Source organism: Condylura cristata, unplaced genomic scaffold (assembly GCF_000260355.1).
Source record: "Condylura cristata isolate star-nosed mole 26May11 unplaced genomic scaffold, ConCri1.0 scaffold00004, whole genome shotgun sequence".
In the NCBI taxonomy this organism is placed as follows: domain Eukaryota; kingdom Metazoa; phylum Chordata; class Mammalia; order Eulipotyphla; family Talpidae; genus Condylura; species Condylura cristata.
The window spans coordinates 30,687,232-30,704,456 of NW_004567105.1; the positions used below are offsets into that span (position 1 = coordinate 30,687,232).

The following is a 17,225-nucleotide window of genomic DNA, read 5'->3' on the forward strand; positions in this document are numbered from 1 at the left end:
AAGTGGAAGTTATTTTCCTTTCTGGATGTAAAGTTCATAGATCAGGAGCATTTTCTGTATTATTCACTGTCAAATCCCTAGGATTAAAATATAGTAAGTGCTCGATAAATAAATATTCAATAAATGACTAAATCGAAAGTCACCTGAATACACTTAACATTTTTTAGTAATAGTATAGACCATCTGTTTGCTTTCATTTGACTCACTGTACCATCATATGACATAACTTGACATAGTTGATACAAATGGACAGAACACTGAGCTGATCATCATGAAAACTCATTTCTAGAATGGTTCTATCCAGTTTTGTGAACTCGGGCTACTCAGTTTTTCTGTGTTTCATTTTTCTCATAGAAAGGATGTGGAGATTTGCTTACATTGATGTTTTTATAAGTATTGTGACACTGGTCCAAGGATAAATTTCAAACATATATACTGGGGTCATATTCATTGGGAAATTTCTGGTTTTTTTTTTTTTTTGGTCACCTCCTTGAATAATAACAAATTAAAGATTCTTGAGAAGTCCTGAAATAAATGTTTAATTTACCTTCTAATTGACTTTTTGGGGGCGGGGGTGGAGAATGAATATATTAGCAGTTCTCTGCAACTTCTGAGAGGATCTCTGATTGAAATTTCTGGAAATCTTGGTTGCTTTTGCCCATCCTTTTATGTCCAGTGCCATTAGAGATAGTGATAAGTAGGTCAAGATGATAGTCTTCTAAACAATAAGTTCAAATAAGATAGAGATAAAATTCAACATTATAAAGGATGGCAATTGTAGATTGAAGTTTTGTTTGAATTATAATGGGCATGAGACTTGAGAAGCAAAGGTCTGCCCAGCATGGGGAAGTGGTTCAGTCAAGGGAAGAGTCCACGGGTAAATTGCCATTTGACTGAGCACCAGTGGGTTTGCAATAAGTTACCATGTACTAAAGGATATTCTAGGTAGGAGGAAAATAGCACAGAGGCATAAAATCCCAAAGTGTGCTCTAGGTCTGTGAAATCATTTTGTAGTATAGTGTCTAGGACTAGAGACTCCTTAGGGGACAGAGCAAGAGTTAATTTTGGGAGACTAAGCAGTGACCTGCTTGCCATGTGCTTTAAGTGTTTTTCTATAGCAAATGACTTCCTGTAGGTCACAGGGCATCATCCTTAGATTGATTTTTCGGCAGGAGAACTGCATGATAAGTATTTTATAAAGAGAATTATGGACAAAATAAAAACAGAATTCTGAAATGCTAAGGAACATAAGAGAGCAGAGAGACCAGCAGGGAAACTAATTATGATTCTGTTGAAATGGCTCAAGTAAGAGATAATAAAAAGTTGAATAATGACAGTGGCAAACAAATGAGATGGAAGAAACATATTGAAGGAATTTCAGAGTTCAGCTGGCTGTGGGAAGTAATTGGATATAAGCAAGAGAGAAAGGGATGAAAAATGACTCTACAGTTTCAGCTTGGGAAAATATTGTGTGATTACAAAATTAATTAAGATAGCAATTTAGAAGAATGAACAGTTTTATATGATACTAAGTTGAACTGGGTATTCTGTAACAGAGTCTTTTTTTTTTTTTTTTAGTAAAACAACAGCCATTGGGTTTTTGTGTTTCCAAGTTCAACAATGACTTAACTAGACTATTTTCTTTTAAAGGAGATTCACCATCTACAAAAATATCTATTATTCCAAGCTGAAATTTGGTAAGTAGGCAATGCCTTCTTGTCAACAAGACAGCATTTTATATATATATATATATATAAGTATATATATAATATATACAAATATATATATTATATATAAATAATTCTATATATGTATATGTATGTATGTATATTTTTTTCATTCAGTCAAAAACTTCTTCCAGCCATAGCTGGTCCTATATACATTAATATCTCAGTAGAAATCTGTGAAATTATTTTTACTTTCTAGGAGAAAAAGTACAGCCACCACCTATTATTTTTACTTTCTAGGAGAAAAAAGTACAGGCACCACTTTTCTAAATCTGACCCTAAATTTGATCACTAACATTAAATAATCTATTAAAAATATGTTGTACTTACAGTCAAGGAATGAAATTCAGAAACATCTTTTTATGTCAGTGATATAATTAGAATATGTTTAAACTAATAGTTTTTTGGGTGTCTATGCTTGTTACAAGTGGATAGAACTTAAGGATTTTAAAGAATTATTTTTGCAACAACCTTTTGCAGGATAGGTTCTTTTATTTAGAGGAGGGAAAAGAACACCCTTTAAGAGGCAGGATGTGAAAATTAGCATGACCCAAATTGTTTACAGAAAAGCAGTCTACACCTCCCTGATTAGGTCAGAGAATTTTTCCTTTACCTGGGACAGCTGCATTCTATTAGCACTAGGAACAAATTGTACAGATTATGGTCACTGAACTGTGACCACCTTCTCCTTTTGAAATTCTTTTTTTGTCTAAGTGAACTAGGAATCCAAAATTGAGTTGGTGGATAAGGGGGTGTTGCTAGATGTAATTCATCAGAGGAAGTGAAACACAGAATACACTTTAAAACAACTACCTAACCGCTACACGTTATAAGATGAACAGACAGATGGTCAGCAAGTCAGCAAGTCCTGACATTTTTTTTTTTTTTTAATATTTCGCCTACTGGAAAAAAATAAAGATAAAAATGGAGTGATCTCACCATAGGAAAGAGACCATCTCTCCCTAATTCCACAACTGTGTTGTACTGAAGGCAGTACCATGGAATTGTTTTGAAATAAATTTTGAAGCTTTGGAAAGCAGGTACATGTAATGGTTGTTCTGTTATTCTGGAATTAAAGATAAAAGGTTGTTGAATCGAAGTCTTCAGATTTTCCAGATTTCTAAGTATGTTTTGTTGCATCTGGAAAAAATTTTGTATCCTTGAGAAAATGCAATGCAAAAATGAGTTAAGACACAATGTCCCTTTATCTCAAAACAAAGCAATGTGATTTCCATGGTTGAAACACAGGGCAGGGGAATCAGGCTGTGGTTTCTGAGATCTAACCGCCTGGTGTGGCTGTGCGTTTTCGCCCCATGTGGCGCGATCTGTCTACTTTAGAGGAGGGAGGTTTTGAGTGAAGATCAGATGTATTCCAGGCTGGTGCCCCAGGAGCTACGGCAAGCGAAAGAACACTTGTCTAGAAACAGTCCTTGGGATATTTAAATGTGTGGGTTAATTTTTTGTTCACGTTAATAACTGGAGTGTCTCCCCTTCCCCATTTACTGTATTTCTACTGGAACTGTGATTACAGAAATACCTGCAGGCACATCGCCCAGCGCACATTGCCGGCAATCCTCTAACCAACAGCTAAATCCACACATCTGGGTTCCTGACCCTTTTTCAACATGGGAGGTGTGACTGTCTGCATAAAATATACAATGTTTACATTCAACTTCTTAGTTTGGGTAAGTGTTTTACTTTTAATTATTAATTTGATGAAGTAAAGGGGATCTTATAAATGAAAACAGAGTTATAAATTAAGAACAGGCTCTGCAAAAGAAAAATAGGAGGAACAGGAAAGTGGAATTTCTGTTTATTTGTTTGAATTTGTTTGTTCTTTCCTAGGTTGTTTCAGTAATTGCAAATGAGCCAATGACTCAAAAAAGGTACACTTTAGGATCTGTGAGGATAAACATTTTATAAATGTTTTGATGTTATTGCAAACAATCACAGGAGAGAAAACATACCCCTTAACTAAAGGACAGTTATTCTGTTTTTTTCTTTAAAGATTTTTATTTATACCTACAGAACTGGGGTACAGGCCAGAGACACAAGGGCAGTGAGAGAATTCACCAGAGACAGAGTGGGGAGCAGGACAGGCAGATCATCGAAGTACACTGCTGAGGGGAGCAGCGGGCAAGACAGCAATGGTCTGCTGTGCCATGTGGGTCACCTCTGGGGTGGGGATTGAACATGCACTAAAGGGGCTGCTGTTTGCTTGCAGTGCTGCGTCTTAACCTGATGTGCCACCAGGGAGGGCCCAAGGACAGGCTCAAGGACAGTTACTCTTAACTGTAGGTCATGTGGGACTCCCTAGGGTCCTGTGGGAAAAATCTGATCCGACTCCATTCAGAGTCCACCCCTGAATCCTAACCTTCAAGTTGTGGTTTGAAATAGGTGAATGGTGGAGTGTAAGATCATAGACATGAGAAAAGAATCATTTTCAGAAACCTAAAGAAGAAACAATGGATTATAAAAAAGTTGAGAGGAAATGATAAAATTATTTAATCAGGATATGATCAAACTAAGCCAGTATATATGTAAAACTATTGTTTTGATGTGTCATCACCTCATTTCTTAATAAACAGGATTTTATTTTAGCAAGTTCTTACAGTTCCTGTTGAAAGTTCATTGATATAAGACATAGCAAATAAATTGATAAGTGGCACCCAACTTTGGGAAAAGGGGAAATAAGGTATGAAGAAGACAGGCTGGCATGTTGGAAAATTGACTAGTTCATATTGCACAGTGAAGATGATTCAAAAGTAAATCAGTGGAAAAGAGCTGAAAGCACTGAAATGAAAAAAACATCCATTTGGATAGAAAAGTGGCTTATGTAGTATAATCAGAAAGAGTTCTATTCTTTTTTTGTATTTGGTTACCTTTCAAGATAGGCAGTTGTTTTAAATGTATTGGAAAATTTCTATGCTATTAAAATAATGATTTATCTAATTAAATTTAACTATACGAATATGGTCTCATTGTGTAATGACCTTCCCATTCAGATGATATTTTGGTGAAGTTAATAAATGAGCATTATAAGTAAATAAAATAGAATAAAGAAGGTTTTCCCTTTGTAATTACTTTCCATAGAAAAAAAAATGAACTGCTTTTGCAATTAGTAAATGAATCTGATGAATCTATGTTTTATGTCTTTTGAAGTCAGTCCTTGTCAGTTTCTTCCCTTGAAATATTTAAAACTGTTAAGCACTGTGAGTAAAATATAAACAGAGAGGTACCTATGTCCTCTAGTTGGTTTTGTTTCTAATTTTTTATTACATAGAATTTCATATATTCCCAGAAAAATAGCATATATTCAACCCCACCATCCATCCCAACAATCTTGAAACCATACTTTCCCTATAATATCCACGCTATCACCTTCTTCTGCATACACCTTATTATTCAGAAGCAATTATCAATGTGTTATTTCATCTATGAATAGTTTTGTATATGTCTCTAAAAGGTGGTTCTTTAAAAATGCAAAGACAGTACAATTATCATTTAAAATATTTAATAAGGATATATTTAAAAGATTTTGTTGATTTACTTTTGCTTAGAAGAACTGGAATGTAGGTCAGAGGGTTGGGGGGGGCAGTAAAAGTAATCACCAGGGACAGTGGGTGGAGTAGAACAGGCAGATTGACTGAAATACCCTGCTGAGGGGAGCAGTCTGCGAGAGAGGAGAGGTCTGATGGGCCATGTGGGTCATGTCTCTGTCCAGGGCTCCAACTGAGGCCATCATGGTGGGACCTCATGGTGATAGTGCTGAGACTTAACCCCCCTACACCACCAGGGCGGTGCTTTAATAAGAATATTTTATCAATTGTTGAATCTTCATAAAGGTTTCAAATATCAGTTGCCTCATCAAAGTTCCTGTTCAAGTCAGAATTTAATTAATTGAATTTGTCCAATGACTCCAATTAGTGGCTTTGATATCTTTTATATATTCTGGTTCCTCTTCTGACCATATAAATCTTTTGCCCTTTGATATCTATCTTTTATGCTAATTTTAATCTTTATTTTTTCCCTTTATATTTATCCTTTTTTTGCCCACCTTGGAATTTAATGTATTGGTGTATATTGTCTTATTGCATTTCACAAGGTCTGGATTTTGCTGAGTACCCATGGTGGAGTTTAACATGTTCCCTTTCCTTTCCACATTATCTTTTTTTTTTTTTAAAGATTTTTATTTTTTATTTGTGCATACAGAACTGGGATACAGGCCAGAGATGTGGAGGGTGAGAGGATTCACCAGAGACAGAGTGGAGTGCAGAACAGGCAGATCAACGAAATACACTGCTGAGGGGAGCAGCGGGCGGGTCAGGAGAGGTCTGCCACACCATGTGGTCACCTCCGGGGCAGGCGGGAATTGAACTCATGAGGAAGCGGCTTTAGATTCTCAGTGCTGTGCTTTAACCTGCTGCGCCACTAGGGAGGGCCCCGCATTATCTTTTAATTTGGTAGTTGTAGCTGGTAGCTTGATAAGATTCAGGTTTAATCATTCAGAAACACAAGTACTTTACAAGTGATATTGTGCTCTTTCATCAGGAGACACATATTTGTCTGACTATGTCACTTTTTGTGATGTTAGCAGCTACTGATGCTCAAAAATATAAATTCATTAAGAGTTTCAAACTTTTTTCATATTCATTAGTTGAAATACTTTCAATAATGAGAAATTTCTCATTTACTGATTAGTTACCAGTGGTGTCCAATCTTTATTTCAAAAGATAGCATGAACACTTCCTACATTTTACATAACAAATTTCAAAATAATGAATTAGTTACATGGTATCATTCAATATGATAATCAAGTCTATTGTTAAGTGTACTTCTTGAATAATAGGTTTAAATATCATCACAATTCTTATCCTCTCTGATGTACCCACACCATTTTTGGGCAGTAGGAACATCTTCAAGTTGACTTTCATTCTTTTTAGGATGATCCTAGCAACTTTGATAACTTCTTCATGATAGCATAAGACAAGATGCTCCATGGTCACTTGACTAATCTTGCCACAGAGTTAGACTCTCTCTTCTAAGAAATATTGACATTTGTGTGTGTGTGTGTGTGTTTTTTTTTTTTAAATTACAACTAGTATCTTGAGACAGAAAACATATTATCCATTTATGCGTACAGAATAAATATTATCCATTTATTTAAAAAATATTTATTTATTTATGTATACAGAACTGGGGTAGAGGCGAGAGGTGGGGGTGAGACACATCAGAGACAGAGTCGGCAGCAGAACAGGCAGGTTGACTGAAATACACTGCCAAGGAAAGCAGTAGGCAAGACAGGACACATGCTCTGTCATGTGGGTAACCTCCCTGGCTAGAATCAAACTCATGGTGCAATGGCTAAGGATAGCTTCATAATGCTGAAACTTAACCTCTTGCAACACCAGGCAGGGCCTCATATTATCCATTTAAACAAATAGAAATATGAATATGTTAGTGAATTCAGGGTTCCTATTTTATTTTTTAACGATTTATTTTATTTATTTATGCATACAGAACTGGGATACAGGCCAGAGGTGCAAGGGCAGTGAGAGGATTCACCAGAGACAGAGGGAGGAGCAGAACAGGCAGACTGACAAGTACACTACTGAGGGGAGCAGTGGGTAGGTCAAGAGAGGTCTGCCGCGCCATGTGGGTCACCTCTAGGTCAGGGATTGAACTAGTGCTGCAGTGCCTTTAGCTTTTTAGTGCTGTGCTTTAACCTGCTGCACCACTAGGAAGGGCCCCCTATTTTATTTTATTTATTTATTTATTTTTTTAAAGATTTATTTATTTGTGCATACAGAACTGGGGTACAGGCTAGAGGTGCAGGGGCAGTGAGAGGATTCACCAGAGACAGAGTGGGGAGCAGAACAGGCAGATCAATGAAAGTACACTGCTGAGGGGAGCAGCGGGCAGGTCAGGAGAGGTCTGCCATGCCATGTGGTCACCTCCGGGGCAGGCGGAAATCGAACTCATGCGGAAGTGGCTTCAGCTTCTTAGTGCTGTGCTTTAACTGGCAGTGCCACCAGGGAGGGCCCTATTTTATTTTTAAAAATTATTTATTTATTTATTTATGCATGGATGTGGGGCAGAGGTACATGGGTGGGGCAGGGTAGGGGCATGAGATGAGAGGATTTACCAGACACAGTGGAAGCAAAACAGGCAGATCTACTGAAATGCACTGCTGAGGGGAGCAGTGGGCGGGTCAGAAGAAGTCTGCCCTGCCATGTGGGTCAGCTCCCTGGTAAAGGATAGAAACTTGTGCTGCAGTGGCTGCAGATATTATGATAGTGCTAAAACTTAACCCCTGTGCCACTAGCAAGGACCCATGGTTCCTCTTTTAATAAGATGTCTCAAAGTACTCAAACCAAAAGCAACCCTGAAATTATAAAGCATTCTTCTGTGATATAAAAGCAACATGCTAGTGGTTATTGTGAATACATCAAAGGTCAGTTTTCTTTTTTAATGGCTAGTCAATAATTTGGAATATATATATACATATATATATATATATATATGAGTTTTCAGGTGAAGTGATAGAGTGTCTAAAGAAAGGATTATGGGACAGATTGAGGATTCTCTATTCAAGATGAGAGCTCAAGACAAGTTATACAGTATCATGATATACCCAGACCTTATCTCTGCTTGCTGATTATGTTATGGTTACCATTATCTCTTTGTCTTTAGGTAAGGAAAACAAAGTCTTCTGATGATATAGATGTTTCTTAAATATTTCTAACTTCCTAGGATTAAAAGACCTTGCCCCTCCCATCAGCTAATGAGACCTACACTCTCATAGGAGATATCTGGAAATGGAATCTTTGGAAGAGCAACAGCTGTAACTGTAGCTCTTCAGCCAACAGGTGACATCACTATCTTAGTTCAAAATCAAGACAGCACAAGAATCTCTGAGATTAGGGAAACATTTCTATTTTTATTCTTTTACCCCCAACACAGAGAGTACTCAGTTGGAATTTTACAGTCCTTCCTAGGAAATTAGCAATTTGTCACATTCTTAATGTTTACTTAAGCAAAATTTTAACGGTCTCACTGATGTGGGCTTTTTGGTAGATATCCGTGGCTGAATGTTTTCAAATGCATTCTTTCTGGTGTAACTTGCGAAACTAAGACTTTGCAAAATAGGGCCAGATGTTGAAATATCACTAAGATATGCATATAGTAATTTATGTTAAACATACCCATTTCTTTTGTGAGAGAACTTAAGATATAGCTCATAAATATACATTGATTTTTCACCTACTGGAATTAGTATTAAAGAAAAACATGTGAAAGCCAAAATCATTCCTAATCTCACACACTACAGTTTGATGCAAATTAGGGTGAATTAGAGGTGCTATGATAAATGGTAGGTACAAAGCCTATTGCCAGTTTCAAGTGGGGTAGGATGAAAAGAAATGTAGTTGAGCTCAGGTGAACATTTGCTCAGCGACTTCCTCACCATCTTTATGAAACTGGAAATGACACACCTCTCTGGCTTTAGTGGGTTTATCTGCAAAGTTGGGGGAAATAGTGGCAGTTTCTATGTAAGAGGGTTGTTGTGAGAAGGATAAATGAGTAAATACACAAATAACACTAAATAAACATTTAAAAAATATTTCTGCCAACGTTGTATAGATATTTTTTATGAGACAGAAATATGAAATCTTGCTGCATAGTGATGAATAAACCCCAATGTTGGATTTTGAAATAGAAGAGGAAGTAAGATAGCAAGAATTATGATAAATTAGGGGAAAGGAAAGGCAGTAGACTTTGTATGAAAAAAAAAAAAAAAAGACTGAGAAGCAAACCTTTAATCCACTCATATTGCTTTGTGACCTGGTCTTTTCTGTGCCTCAGTCTCTGCATCTGTGATGTGACAATGATCATTTATCTGGCAGGGATAACCTATAAAAAGTGATTAAGATGTGGCCCTCCCTGGTGGAACAATGGGTTAAAACAGCACTATGAAACTACCTGCAGCCACTGCAGCAAGTCACAAGTTTGAACCCCCACGAGGGAGGTGACACCCATGTGGCGTGGCAGGGTCTCCTGACCTGCCTGCTGCTCCGCACTCTGTCTCTGGTGAGTCCTCTCACTCCCCACACTCTGGCCTGTACCTCAGTTCTTGTGTGGGCATAAATAAGTAAACAAATAAATCTTAAAAAAAAAAAAAGGAAAACTGAAAAGGTTGCTTTATGAAAACCTAAACCAAGGAATGATACACGGTAATAGCTCCAGCTTTCAACTTTTTTACTTAAAGTATTGAAATCTAGTATGATATATGGGCTTTTAAAAATTAAATCTATTTGGTGATGGCACATGGGTGACTTGGTGATGGGAAACCCAAGGGGATTGCAACTGAGATGGAAAAATGCACAAAAATATGTAAAAATAAACTTATATAATTAAAATAATTAAATCTATTTTGGGTCTGACTCTTGGTACAAGGAATCTGTGATACTAAAGGACATGCTCACTGTAAGCCTGGTCCTCTCTTCCTATACATGGGATCCCCAGTTTTACTGCCTGAATAGCCCCAAACCTTCTTCCAGGGCTGTATAGGCCCGTCTCCCTGCATGAACAAGGGAGTTGCGCTTGGATTGCAGAGGGCACGTAAGCAGTTTGGGTTTATAAGCTGAGAAGTCTGTACCTCATCCTGACAGGTTCCTTAGAGTTCAAGACAGAACTTGGAGTGAGGGTTGGTGGGAACTCTTCCTTGATCACCTCCTGGGCTAACAGATACCAAGGAGTCTCAATCCTAAGTCAAACCTAGCCTTTCAGGCTATTCATCGAACACACATTTTTGAGGCAGGAAGCTAAGACCCATTTTATATATGTATATTACCTGAAGTTGTAACGTCTCAATATGGAAACTGGACTGTTACTGGAATTCTTGGCCTAAACTCTGTACAGGTATGGAAAGGTCTGCAGATGTTACTTACATGAATGCTGTACTTTTGAAACAAAGTAAAAACATCCCTGAATTTTTGCCTCATTTTATGATTCAGAAATATTACTTTGTTCCTCAAATTGTGAACAGTTCATATATTTTGAAGTCAGTGATTTAGGAATGTTATACTTTAGTGCAGGAAACATTACCTAAAGTGCATTTACCTATTCCCATTTGTGTCAGAAAGAAATGTTGATATCTTTCTTCTAAATTGAGAGCTAGGAGTTTGCAGTAGTTTAGGTGGTGTGTGGCTTACGTAATAGTTCTAGAAGAAGTACATGAATGCAATGAGGGAGACATTTCACTTGATGCATTTAATACTCGTGTATAGAATAAACATCATTTGTGACAGAAGATAGGAAAACCTTGATGTCAGAAATCAGTCTTCAGTTTATTTCACTGTTTTAAAGCATCAGAAAATCAGATATTATGTGAAGGGTAGAAGTCATCTAAGTAAAGTAGCCTGACTTTAGGCTACACCAGTAGAGAGAATGTACAGCAACCTCCCCTCCAGCAGGAAATCTGAGAATTTCCATAACCCATGCTGTCTGCTAGGGAGTGAGGCAAAGTACATACCTTACTGACTCAATGAAAAGTAAATCAGAATAATTCTTGGTCTCTCTTTTTTAAAGACTTATTTATTTATGCATACAGAACTGGGGTACAGGCCAGAGGTGCAAGGTGGTGAGAGGCTTCACTGGAGACAGAGTGGGGAGAAGAACAGGCAGATTGACAAAGTACCTGCTGAGGGGAGCAGCAGGTGAGACAGGAGAGGTCTGCCGCGCCAGGAATCAAACTTTGCTGAAGGGGCTGCATCTACCTTTGCAGTGCTGCACTTTAGTCCATTGTGCCCAGAATAATTCTCTTCCAAATCAAGAATGACGGAGGGATAATATAACCTAAAACCTAATAAACACTTTTAACAAGTGAAAAGCAATGTAACCCTGCTGCATCAGGGGACAAGACACATTCTTGAAAACAAAAACAGGAACAAAACACCCCAGCATGATGAGAAAAAGTATTAGAAAATAAGTATCCAAAACAATGCCAGAAAATGACCCTCCATGAAACAGTAATTGGAGGCTAGAAGAGAACTTAACTGGAAATCAGAGAATGAGAGGAAAAGGGAAAGGGATAAAATGAAGTTGGTCAACAAGGAACACAGTGACAGAGTGAAAATCCACTGTGATGCAGAATTCCAAATTGAGAAGCACTCCAAGAAGAAAATAGGAAAAAGATAAATGATTTGAAAAAGGATGATTGAGACAGAAAGCAGAGAACAGAAATTCAATGCAATTTACATTTCTGAAAAAGAGGACAAAATGAATTGAACCAAAATATCAATCAAATTAAAATTGAACTAATAAATGTTTAAAATTTCTCACAAGCACCAACTGTACTGTCTACATTCTCTTACTACAGTACAGTTAAACTAGACTTAAATAGCTGTGTAGTAAGAAAAGACAAAACTAACAAGAAAACGGCATTTCATATCAGTGTTCCAGATCTGGGTCCTACTGTTAGGTGTATAGTAGTAGCTCATTGTGGTTTTATGACTCCTTTCAATTAATTAATTAATTCTCCATTTAATTAATTATTAAACCTTTCTTAAATATTTTAATTTATTTATACATACAAAAACAGGCCAGAGGTGCGGGTAGTGAGAGGATCCACTAGAGACAGAGTGAGGAACAGAGCAGGCGAATGAACTGAAATCCACTGCTGAGGGGAGCAGGGAGCCCGTCAGGAGAGGTCTGCTATGCCATGTGGATCACTTCCCTGGCTGGGGATCGAACTTGTGCCTCAGGTAGCTTCATAGTACTTTAACCCTTTGAGCTACCAGGGAGGGCCCTGCTATTCCTTTGTAAAAGTATCAATGTTTCAAGTTTTTTCAGTGATTGAGAAGACAAAAATTATGATTTGTGGGACAAATGTAGTGGTTTTGTTACAGGGTAGCCCAGAGTAGACTGGGCTGCCTGTCTGTGGGGCCTCACCTGTGCGCTCACAATTCAGTTATACTGCAGGTACACACAAGAGGGTCAATAACGGGTTTATTTACAAAAGGGAAAGGAATAGGAAACAACCCAGGGAAAGAGAACAGAATACCTTACGGCTAGGCTGACTGAACACACCAAGTCACACAGCCCAGAGAGCTTCTTCCCAAGCAAGAGATGCAATGGCGCCCTATTTATCCCCCAAATGTCCCAGAATTCCTGCTAGCTACGCCCTTGGGTCATTGCAGTTCTCTCCCTGGTACTGCTGGGAGTTGTAGTTTCCAATCACTGGAGTAGGGGCTAGGGTCCAGAAAGCTGTAGTAGGGGGTGGGGTACATAAGACTCTGCAGAGTTCCTTCAGGACATCCTTCCCCTTAACAGTTTCATGAGATTACTGAATGGTTTGAAGTCTAAATACATTGAAATATTGAACAAAAAAGACACACAGAAACAAGATGGCTTTAAAAACTATCATGCCCTTAGTCTCTAAGCGTCCTAAGTTTTCTCATCGTTGCTTTCATAAGTAAATATAAGGTAAAGTTGATAACCACAATAGCTATTTGGATGTTTTATACTTTTTCAGTTAAAGCTAAAAGTCAGAGTGATTATTAAAACTATCGATGTAAACCTACTTGTAAACAAGAGAGGAAAAAATAACTAGTCTGAAAGTCAAATAAAAAAATCCAACTGTTACAAAACTGAAGTATTACATTGACATTTAAATATTATAAAAAGTGAAAATTCCATAGGGCCTCATTATCATGTGAGATATTTTTACAGACTTATTAAGAAAGAACTGCTAAAACAGGTAGTTCATTCCACCTGCAAATGAAATTAGAAATTAGTAGAAAAGGACAGAAGAAATAAAGAGGGTTTTCAGGCTCCAAAACTTTTTTCCCCCAGTGGTGTATATTTTATATTTGAATGTGTCTGTGGATGCAAATAAGAATTCAACTGTATAGGTTATTTGGCAATTTGATAGAGTTTTGATTTTTCATTATATTTGTTATTTTCTTGAGTTGGCATATATAGTAGGGCAAAACTAGATTGTGTGTGATGCTGGATTTTCACGATGTGAATATTACATCTCAGGGTTCTAGTTTTTATTTATTTCTAACCAAATTGAAGGATTTCAACATAGATGACTTTTTGACATCTTTCAGGGAACATAAACTCAATAGTTATCCAGCTATGTACATCCTTCCCTCTGCTGTAACAAAGATCTTTAGTCACAGTTAAAGCACTTTCTACTTCAGTAACTGAGAAGTTGTTAAAAGTGAATGTTTTAGAATTAAAGCTAGTGGGCATGGGAGTAGAATGGAGGGTGTGGAGAGCACACAGTGGAATATGGTAGAGGATTGTGGGCACTGGTAGTGGGTGGGTTGTGGTGATCATATTGATCATATACCTCTAAATCATATATGGTGTAGCAAACCATTGTTACTACTACTACTACTAATAAAGATTTTTAGAGAGTCATTAAAATTGCTGGTTTGGGACTTCAGGCATATGGCTCAACCATGCTGGAATCAGTATGCATGTTTTGGGGGACTCAGGCATTTTTCTATGAAAGCTTCCATAAGGCCAGAATAGTCTAGAAAGTCCTCCAAAGCCTGCTGTGTCTGGTATGTTACCAATCTTGTTCTTAACTTCTCTATCCAATAATAGATATTTGATTTTTGTTTTTGAGGTCACAACATATATCTTTAAAAAGAGCAAATTCCTGAAAGACAAGGGGTTTCCTTACATTAGAGTAAAATGTGTTTCACATTTTATGTGTTGGCCTTGGTCCAAATTAAATAATCTGGTAAAGTCATTAATGGAATGTAAGACTTTAAGTACTGTTCCTCATTGTTCTTCCTTTCTGGTTAAACTTTACTACCTAAAAGAGACTTCTTTTTAAAAGATCTTATTTGGGTACAAAATTACAACTTCTTCCTATTCTACTTTTTCTCTGTGTATCCCAGTGTCTTGCTCCTTGAATCTTGAAGAAATGTCTATTTCCTCCCTATATGGTCTAAGACAGCTTTGCAGATACAAACCCAAGGTATTAATAAAGCTATTTTGTATTTAAACTGTTGTGACCTATCTTTCGTGTGTTAAAAAACTCAGAGCTGAAACAACTTGTTCCAAATCTATGAATGGAATATGGATGGGAAACAGAATTGTTGTTATCAAACTTAGACTTATGAACTTTGTAGCAATTATCTGTACTTGACTAGTCCTCATTTATGTGTTTTAGGTGGTAGTGGTATAATTAATAATAAATTATAGTAACTAGATGGCTGGGAATATGGAATTAGAGCTTTATTTTACCTTAATTGCCCTCTAACATGTTCTTTTCCCTGCAGATATGTGGTCTCTCCATCATGTCAGTAACACTTTGGCTACAAAGAGCCAAAGGCACGAGTGAGGTAAATAAATAAATATAAGCTTCTTCACTGCACCCCCCAAAATAGTTTGTTTCCTCTAATGATGAATGTAATAACTATGACAACGTAATAAATAATTTTGATAACATATTCCTTAACTGACTCATGTAATCATTTGTGTTGATATGTGGTTTAATGGTACAATTTCACTGAATTCAATTAGCAAGATTACTATGTGCCTAGCACTGTGTTAGGCAGGGAGCTCCTTCCAGAAAATGGAAAAAATATAGGAAGATTGCAATGAAAATGGAAGAAGGAAATAGGTAGGGGCCAAAATAGGAATTAACTTCCTTTGTTATTTGCTTAAGGGCAGCCTAAATATAGCTTGAAATATACAGACCTTTCAGTCTTCTGGACCAGGAGCAATTTATAAAGTAGAAGTAACTGATCCCAAGATTGTGGTGGTCTAAATTTAAAAAGATGTGAAGTTCTCCTGGGGAAAAATTTGAATCTGGTATTTTAAATGTATGTTAATCACTAATTTAACTACATGAAATTAAAATTTAATTTGTCAACTGTTTATATATCTGTGTAATCAGTTCTATACCTCCATAAATACCCATGCTTCACTCACCCTCCACCAATACTCCTGTACCAGTGACCTATCTCCTTTCTTTTCCTATCCCTTCTTCCCTCCCCCATTCTCTTTTACAGTAAAAATTTGAAGTTCCTCTATATACCCAAGGGAATCAAAAGATGTGGCCACGTAAAAATGTGTATACAAATGTTCACCACATTATTCATAATAGTCAAAAACTTGAAAGAACTCAAATGTCTATCAGTTGAGGACTGAATAAAACACATTGTGACATAGTCACACAATGGCATAGGAAAAGAAACATAAAAAGGAATGGGGTATTGGTACATGCTACAACAGAGCGTGAACATGTTAAAATATTATGCTCAATGAAAGAATACAGTCACAGGGTCACATATCAATTGTATGATTCCATATGTGATATATCCAGAATAGGCAAATCCTTAGAGACTGTAAGTAGATTTGTGGTTATCAGGGAGTTGAGGCAGGTTATGGGGGTGTGGGCTGTGAGGATCAAGATTGATACTGGTGGGTACAGGTTTCCTTTCAGGGTGATGAAAATGCTCTGTAATTATGGTGGTGGTTGCACTGAATTATACTCTTTCAAAGAATTTCATTGTATATGAAGATTATCTCACTTAAGTTACATTATTTTGTGAAAAAAGAGTTTTATGAGAGAAGAATATTTATGCCCTGGATAGAAAGCAATTATTGAAACTGGATTTTGAAGACCACAAAGTATAAGGATAGCAGGAGATTGCCTATGACAGCTGGCATTCAGGGGACCTCCTTACAACTAGAAGAGGCCCTCACACATGTGCCCAGCAGGTGGCTGTGAAATGAAGCAGCTTGCTGTTTGCATTCAGCTTAGTTTGCCCCTTTTCCTTCAGCACACCCCATTCCATGTTTTGTTCAGAGCTCTTACTAAGCTTTCCACAGTTCTGAAGGAAGTTTCGTTCACACAATTGACTCTGGCTCTGGCCCTTGGATTCCACTTCTGCTGTTTCTGTCCTGTAACACAGTATCATGAATGTGGAAAGAAGGGGTTGGGAGTGGGGGAATGGAGGAAGGAAGAGCAAAGCCTGGAGGTTGTTCTGTCAGCTTTACCCAACAGCAGTGCCAGCCTGCTATCATTTCCTTGCTCCTCTCATACTTCCACACTTTCCTCTCCCTTCTTTTCCTCAGAGACTACCCCTTACCCAAATTATCCTTTTGGGCCTCCGCCAACCTATTCCCTTTTTCTTTTTTGTCTAGGCTCCTGCCACTCTTCAGAATCACATCTATTGTCAGAGCCCTTCAAAGTATTTTTCCAAATGAATTTTCTCTCTCAAAGGAATTTTTCATCCCTAAGAGGAATTTGAATTAGACAACTGTTCAGGTATTATTAAGCCAGTAATTAAAGTAAAACATTTCTATAAAAATTCATGTCATCATAGTGAAACTAAATGCCTGTGGTGATACCTTGGTTAAAAGAAAGCTTACAAGCAAGTTTCTATCTCTTCTCATTCCTTTCTAAATGAAGTGGCTTTTCTTTTTTTCTTTAATATTATAAATACATATTTTTTACATCACTCTTCA

General features: G+C 37.2%; 1 protein-coding gene across 1 annotated transcript in view; it reads left to right on the forward strand.

The window, feature by feature from the left end:
- The window catches only part of TSPAN8 (tetraspanin 8), a 65,592-nt gene that overhangs the window by 32,167 nt on the left and 16,200 nt on the right, over window positions 1-17,225 (forward strand). The window contains exon 4 of the mRNA XM_004676510.1: window positions 15,029-15,091. Within this exon, the coding sequence (XP_004676567.1) occupies window positions 15,029-15,091 (63 nt within the window). The remainder of the gene's footprint in view (window positions 1-15,028; window positions 15,092-17,225) is intronic.